At 41.8% G+C, this 7,853-nt stretch overlaps 1 protein-coding gene across 2 annotated transcripts in view; it reads right to left on the bottom strand.

Moving 5' to 3' along the window:
- The window catches only part of LOC119276025, a 19,658-nt gene extending 12,284 nt beyond the window's left edge, over nt 1-7,374 (bottom strand). Inside the window, exons 1-3 of one of the 2 annotated variants that reach the window (XM_037556974.1) lie at nt 6,953-7,373; nt 1,393-1,590; nt 997-1,269 (exon numbers count right to left, since the gene is read on the bottom strand). In XM_037556974.1, the coding sequence (XP_037412871.1) occupies nt 997-1,269; nt 1,393-1,590; nt 6,953-7,240 (759 nt within the window). In that variant the 5' untranslated portion in view covers nt 7,241-7,373. Of the gene's footprint in view, nt 1-996; nt 1,270-1,392; nt 1,591-6,952 lie in introns of both variants that reach the window. The other variant, XM_037556975.1, reaches the window with a different exon arrangement.
- Between the last annotated feature and the right edge of the window lie 479 nt (nt 7,375-7,853).

Here is a 7,853-nt window from a genome sequence, read left to right as displayed (position 1 = left end):
GCCGCATCTGCCTCATCTGATTGCACCAAGTCCAGCAACGACCGTTCCCTCCAGACAACCCGGTGGCGTCGCGCAAGCACCCTGCTCTCTGCTCCCCGCTGCAGCATCTCCTCGCCGGCGTCGGCATCCCCAACACTGAGGCTCTATCTGAAAGCTCAAGGCTAGGGAAGAACCCCGGTGTAATCATTTTATTTTCCCACAACACAATTTATAATGTGATAAAGTAGATAGATGAATCTTTTCTTGGGCATGAACAGAGTGAGGGCAGCTGAAACTTGATTTAGATAAGTTGGACCACGAAGTTTTTGATATGCTTGAATTAGGTATAAAACATGATGGCGCTAACAATTTTTTCTTTGGGGAATCTGTATATTAATTCCAAACAGAATTTTTTAATGTGTGCAGTTCCCGAACAACTGGTTGATGGTTAGAAGTTGGATAAGTTGATGGAGAGATGATTGGCTTGTCAAGGTACCTTAACATAGCGCAAATTCAAATTTGCTTTGTAATTTTCTTTTTGGGTAGCAGGGTTGGGTTTTATTACATTCACTTTTCAGTTTATTTTGAGATGCTTAGGCTACTGAGCTTTGCCACTTTTATGTAAATTAATTTCTTAATTGATATATTCGAACATGGATGTTCCCTACTGTTCTTACTAAAATAATAATACAACCAGGCACGTAAGATTAGAGCTTTGCTACTCTTTACTAGTGCCAAAATGTGTAGCCATCTTATACACAAAACAGAGGCCTGGGATCGCCAGATTCATGTTGATTTGCATGGTAATATGGATATGGAATTATGTATGACAGTATTTTGATTTTGGAGTCTTTTGTTGCCAGCATACAGACCCACGGTAAATTGACTTGTTTGTTATAGAAGTAAGAAAAAATATCATGACGAGAACTAATCTTAAGAGCAAACAACATTCCCAGGTAAGATCAAACTAATTATGAAAAAGATCTGAAACCATAACCAAAAGTAAGAAGTGTCCACCTTTATTTGGTACTCTGGGCACTGAGTGATGGCTTGAAGGAGGCATGGTGTTATACCTCTTGCAATCCAGCGTGCTGCTGCAACCATCCCACAGTGTGCATACCCTAAGACTAACTTGCTGATACCACCCTCATCTAATACTGAGTGGTGAAATGGTACTACAGCACCAGTAACAGCAGTTAGTGTGTCTTTCATGCTATGAGTGCCTCGTATCAAAACAAGAAAGGATTTTGTGCACTCATCACGGAGAATTGTATGAGCTGGCTTTAAAATCTGTAGGAGTAGGAGTTAAGTCAGATTGGAGAAAATAAGGAAGAAATTATGTTCCCATAACCACTACTCCCTATGCCCCTAATTAATGGACAGAACAATAAAATGCTACCAGCACTTACTCACCCCCGCCTTAGGTTCCTCAATGAGAACATCCACTTGTGAAAATCCAGCCAATTCTAGGAAAACTGGGAATGATTTCTTAGAGAAAAGAAAGCATAAATCAATTAGCCGTCGTAGAACAATCAACTCTTCCATGACTTCAGGTCCTTTAAGTTCAATGCAATTGCTTCCAGCATATACACCGGCGACATGTAGATTGCCCTGAAAAGTAACGCCAAGATTAGAATGAACCATTTGTTGTACACACTACAAAGGCATGTACGATCTACCAGATAAAATTGCACTCGAGAGTAACCGAGAGAAAGTGCCTGTGCATGAAATAGAATAGTACCATAAGTTCAAACTTAATTTATTGAGTACTTGAGTTACGTGAATAGCACAACTGCTTCACATCCCTCAAATGAAAGGTTACCATAACCATTTTGCGAGTATTCTCAAGAAAGGAAACCCATCTTATCTTCAGAAAACTATTCATATGAAATCTTTTATTTCTTACAATGTTGTGCAATCATTTACTCACTAAGCACTATTATTAACTTCAAGTATCTAATCTGTAGCTAAGGACCTGACCCGTATGCATCGAAGCCCAACCAAGAAAGCCCATGTGATTTACGCTGTCGTGGAAGGATCGAGGTCAAGGTTGGCTCTTTTGGTTTTCAGTTTAGTTGCTTACAATGACTAGCGCCGCACGTTGCTCAGAAGCTCAGATCGTAGACCAATCGATTTTATTCCCTCCCCCTCGTTTGTCCATGGCAAAACCATAGCAGGATCAATCGACTCTCCGCAAGGCGAGAGGACCAAGGAGACATGGACAATTGCTCAGCACCGTCATGCTATGGTACTAGCCCCAGGCCACTTTTTTCTGATCTACTGATCCTGATGTGTCTTGACCAAACACTAGATAAAAGGTAATCTTACACATCTTGACACTAGTGGCTAGTACTTCTTTTGATGAATTAAAATCTACTATAATCTGGTTAATTAGTACTCCAACGATGATTAATTGTGCCAAACTAGATGGATTAATTTTGTTCATCGAGTATAGTCTTTACTACTATTAAAAGCGCGAGTTTAGTGAATCCAATAAATCTTGTCCATCCATCCACCAAAAATAACAACCCAGATCCTTCCAATGATGTGGTGATGAGGTGATGTATCAATCAGTCATAACACCTAATTAGGAAACACCACCATAATTAGGAAATTTTGAAAACAGGCATGGGATCCCCAAACGCCTCCTCCCAACAACTCACACGAGCCGCATGCACTCGTGCCCACCGGCGCCTCGTCGTGCTCGCGGCCCCTGTTGTGCCCGCCTGCAACCACCGGGGTACAGCCGCCTTCTACTCCTCTTCCGCTCCTGCCTGTACCCCAACGGACTCGAGGCCTCAGTCATGCCCGCTGGCGTCCTGCCACGACTGCTCCCGCCACCTTTGTGGCATCTGCGGCTCTGCCGCTGAAGCAGCACAAGGTTGTCGAGGAACAAGTCCGCCTTGCTGCTACAAAGTGTACAGCACAAGTGTTGAAGGAACTACTTCAACGTGTTGCGCTAGATATCACTCTAGAGGCGAGTGTAGGCCAATATGGCAGCAGGAGTTCAACCCAAAACTCTTAGAGCAGAAGATCTACTCCAAGATCTCAAATAAGAACACCAAGTTCTATTATAGGTAGTGGGGGTACAGTCTGGTCACAAACTAGAGGTGAGGATCTCTCTTTATAGGCATTCACATCTAACTTCAACTTATAGCTAGAACACTCTAGAAAACATTACTTAAGATACAATATTCCACTCATAGCTAGAAGACTCTAGAAAACAGTAGCTAAAGCTAAGAAAACAAGCAAATACTATACTGGGGTAGAAGTATCTAGAAGTAGTCAAATGGATTTACTTCTGTTTTTATTTTTTATTTATTGTTCCTCATCAGCCGCTCCAGCCGGCGCCCTGAGACGCTCACCGCCTCTGGGTGGCTGCACGCCAGCATCCCGCCAAACTTTTGTCCCAGGTTACGGAATGCACTCAGTCTCAGTTTATACCTATATATGATGTTATGATTATGATTATTCTGTTCCCTTTCTCATATATATTTTGCCTTCTAAATTCCTGGTGAATTTGTACGATTTTATAGCTAGAGCACTCATGAAGGATAAAGAAAGATTAAAAGGGCAGCCTGGTGCACGTAGCTCATGAAGGACAAAGAAAGATCGATTCATATAAACATATATTCAACCTAAACATCTCTGTACAGATTGATTCTTTCTCTTGCTTCTGTTAAAACGTCAATGGTAGTATGCACCAAATGATTTATACCATATTTCGATATTGAATCTGACAAATTAGGAATCCATGTCCTTGCCATGCCATGAGGATTCTATGAATTTTTTAAGTTTCTTGCATATATGTAGTATGGGATGGCTGTTTTGGTTATAAGAACAATTGTTATGCAGGTTTATCTACACTCTTCTCCGCCTGGGAATCATTATGTGCTTGCTGATTTGCTCTGCTCATATTGCCGCCAAAACTGTGAGCGGTCCCTACTTGTCTTGTGTATTAATTGAAAGCATCTAATTACGGAGTTGCAACATGGCAGCTAGCTGCTACTGGTTTATCATAATTCCTCAAAGCCTTTCATGTTATTATTACAAGAAAGCCAAAGCTTTCATTTTCTAGATATGTCCAGTTTAAATATGAACGATATTTTAAGAAAGGAAATTGTAGTAAGTTTTGAAACAGAATTGTTAGCTCCTAATAATAGTTTACTGAATCCACCAAGTCCCAGTTATATTCTTCGAACTCTATGACCTTAGATGTATTGTAACCTGGTGATAAGGACTATTTTGTCTTTACTTGAAATAAGCATATGATTGTCGTATTTTTCTTGCTATACCAGAAGCTGCAATCACTGCTGATGTACTTCTGAATAGCAATTGTGATGAGGTATAGAGCACTTCAGTTGCTATACTTTCTTAATTTCCCATTTATCTGCTATTTGACTTGTGATGGTTTGATAATTGTCGGACCTTCAGGATTTCCCAGATGATCCAGCTAGGAAATTTGATGAATTCAAGCAGTTTGCGAATCCATCAAATTTTGAGATCTGAATGGGTAGGCCTCTCGGTGGTGGCTGCTCAGGTGAGAGATTATGTGCATTGTAACTCAATTATTATTTTTCTTTTGCCTCTCACGCTTGCAACCAAACAACTGTGTCATTATATTCCCTAAAAGAAACTCTGTAAATGTACTTCGATATGCTTGAAATTAGACACCATTGTACTGTGTAAAATTCTATTGTGTGTAATAGTTTTGCGAAGGTAATTTTTAGAGAATAAGCTTAACAGCCCTGACTTCATAGAAAGCTTAATTTTTTAATGCTGGTAGACCGGCTACATCGCTCAACTTCTGTATGTTCCGTAATTAATCCAGAGTAAGAAGCTTGGAAAGTTGGAAGGCTATCTGCCTGAACAAAATACTACTAGTGAAGCTTTTCCTACTGTCGATGCTCTGAGAGTTCAAAGAAAAAAATGGCACATTAAAGTACTATGGGGTAAACATTTAGCCAAATGCAAATCAGAGTGCACCTGAATGTTGCTGATTTAGAGCTGCAATATTGTTGACATCTTGGACACAGGATGAAGGTTTTCTTTGATATACCCTTTAATAATGTTAGAAGAAAAAACTCATCAAGCCTTAATCATCATCTGACCACTTAACCATCATTTCTTACCGCATTATGAACTTGTTGCTACGTACAATGGACCCAGATGACCCTAATCCCAACCCTGTTGCTGATCATTTTTCCTAGTTCTGTCCTTGCAGCAATGGACAAAAGCATTGGGTTCCTTTAGCTGATTCAAGACTTCTATTTCTCAGAAAGTTAGGGATGACGAGGGCTACAATACTACAAGTGAACTACAAGTTTGGGATGTTCTGGACTTCTACTTCTCATAAAGTTTTTCTGATGTGCAATTTGGTTTTGGTAGCATAATGGGTTTTACAGATGATGTCAGTACTTCCCCTCATGATTTTATGAATATTGTTGACTTTTTTTTGCAGGGAGAATATTGTTGACTTGGTAGAGCGGCATGTGGCACTCCTGTCTCTCAATGAGACAGAGGAACCAAATAATGCAACCAATAAGGTTCCAGTCGGTCACAATACAATGGACCCTGATACACATCCTTGTACCTTTTAGAGCAACTATAATAGTGGGCTATAAGCCCGCTTACATGACACTTTTGCTTATGTGGAGGAGAGATAAGGAAAAAGGGAAGGAGTGGGCGCTCATGCAAGAGCCAATATCTAACCTTATAGCCAGCCCTATTATGTGAGTAGTTAATCATGCTAGCTCTTGATGACATGGCTCCTTAGAAAATCCTTAGAAAATATACCAAACGAGCTTCATACAAAAGAAAATCTATGGATCTACATCCACCAATAATCCTATAAGACACCATTGAATCAATGTAGCCCTAGCCAAATCTAGTTATGTACTCCCTCGGTCCCGAAATACTTGTCGGAGAAATGGATGTATCTAGATGTATTTTAGTTCTAGATACATCCATTTTTATGCATTTTTACGACAATTATTTCCGGACGGAGGGAGTAGTAACCGACAGTGCACATGATGCAAAATCCGTTCTTGTAAGAGACACCACATGTTGGTAGGCTAAACAAATTGTGCATTATCACATTGCATGCAAATTTTTAAAAGTTGCATTTTTGTTGGTGTGCTTAATTTGGTTGACATGTGTGTTTGACATGCACAATTACTAGTGCATATAAGAGAACATATTACTTTTCTGATTAGATGTGTATTTTTACAAACAAAAAAATATGCTTAAGGATGAAAGGGTTATGCATTGATATTTTGTCATGGGGTTCATCCTTCTTTTCAACAACAAAATATCTTTTGCAGGATCTTTATCATCTTCGCCCCCTTCATGTTTGAATCCTGGCTCCACCCCTGGCTTGATAGAGCGCAAGAATAATGATCGGATGCTTGGACTTGGCAGAGAAAAGTACTCCCTCCGTCCGGAAATACTTGTCGAAGAAATGCATAAAAATGAATGTATCTAGAACTAAAATACATCTAGATATATCCAGTCCTCCGACGAGTATTTCCGGACAGAGGGAGTACTCACCAGCAAAACAGAACCATTTACACCGTCTTAATACAGTCCTAGAGTGCATTACACTATACCAAGTCATCACCACTATGGCACGATACAAAGAGAACCCACCGTCTCCAAATCTCCAAAGTTGTGATTTTTATTGCGAGTGCAAAGCAATCAGCATAGAAATCACCCAAGTCTCTACTACGGATAAATTGCTTTGGAGTCGAAGGGGCAAATCTGCCACTGATCAATCGCTAGAAGCCTCTATCCAAATCAAAATCTTACCAACAACGCAGCACGCAACGTTGGAGATGCAATTCGAGCGAAAGGAAACCTTATTACAGATCCAAAACACAAGCTCGCGGTCGCATTAAAAAAACTTAGCCGCGGCATTCCTATTGGGACCGGAGCAAGCAAGCCGGTGGCTGGTTAGCGAGGAGGGCTGTCTGACCTGGCGGCGCATGAGGTACTTGATCCCGAAGGCAAGGTCCCCGATGGGCCACTTCCCGAGCGTCTCCGAGTAGGTGAATCGCAGCGTCTCGGCGAGTGTACCCACCGCCTCCATCCATGTCGCAGGCGGCTGCGATGGCTGCCGCGCCGCGCGTCCCCTCCGCCTTTTCCCTCCTCCGCCCCCGCCGGAGCTACCGGCGGCCTCCTCATGATTCGCCAACCTCCGGCTCAGCACGAAGTAGAGCAACATGGCCGCGCCCAACGCCGTGGCCATCGTCGCCGTCCCCATGGCGACCGATCCCAACGCGGCGAGGGGGCTTTCCGTCACCCCGTGATCTTTATTCGCTAGGGGCTAACGTGCAAATATTTCTTTCCAGTTTCTTCCCCGCCTTGCGGGATGATGAATTGACGATGGTTGGTTTGGTTTGGTTGTTTTTCTCACTTTTCTTTATGGGCAACGCTGCGCATCGCCGGTTAAAAGATCAGTCGCCTCACGAGCCATTGAACTTAATCTGAGATCTGATAAAAAAAGAATTTAATCTGAGATAATTGCCACATTCAGCTGTCAACTTTGTACTACGGACCATGCTTTCGAACATTTGCAACAGAGTTTATGTTAAGGAACTTTTGCAATATAGGTATATTTGCAGTTTTTATTTGCAACAGAGTTAATGTTACCGATTTTATTTTTGTCTTCAACTTTATATAGGGGTTATGGAAAAGATTTTTGCAACATCAATGGTGTTGCAGAAACCTTTCTTGCAACATGGAGGATGTTGCAAGAAAAAGAATCATCATCCCTGCCATCGCACCATCGCCCGCGAGCGTCGGAGCTCCTGCCAAGTCGGCTCGCCTTCTCTCCTGCAACCTCGTCGCCATCCTCCTCTTCGACGAGGTGAGAG

The sequence above is a fragment of the Triticum dicoccoides genome, chromosome 3B (assembly GCF_002162155.2).
Source record: "Triticum dicoccoides isolate Atlit2015 ecotype Zavitan chromosome 3B, WEW_v2.0, whole genome shotgun sequence".
Classification (NCBI taxonomy): Eukaryota; Viridiplantae; Streptophyta; class Magnoliopsida; order Poales; family Poaceae; genus Triticum; species Triticum dicoccoides.
The sequence above is the reverse complement of the archived record's forward strand: the minus strand, read 5'-3'. Positions and strand labels throughout refer to the sequence as shown.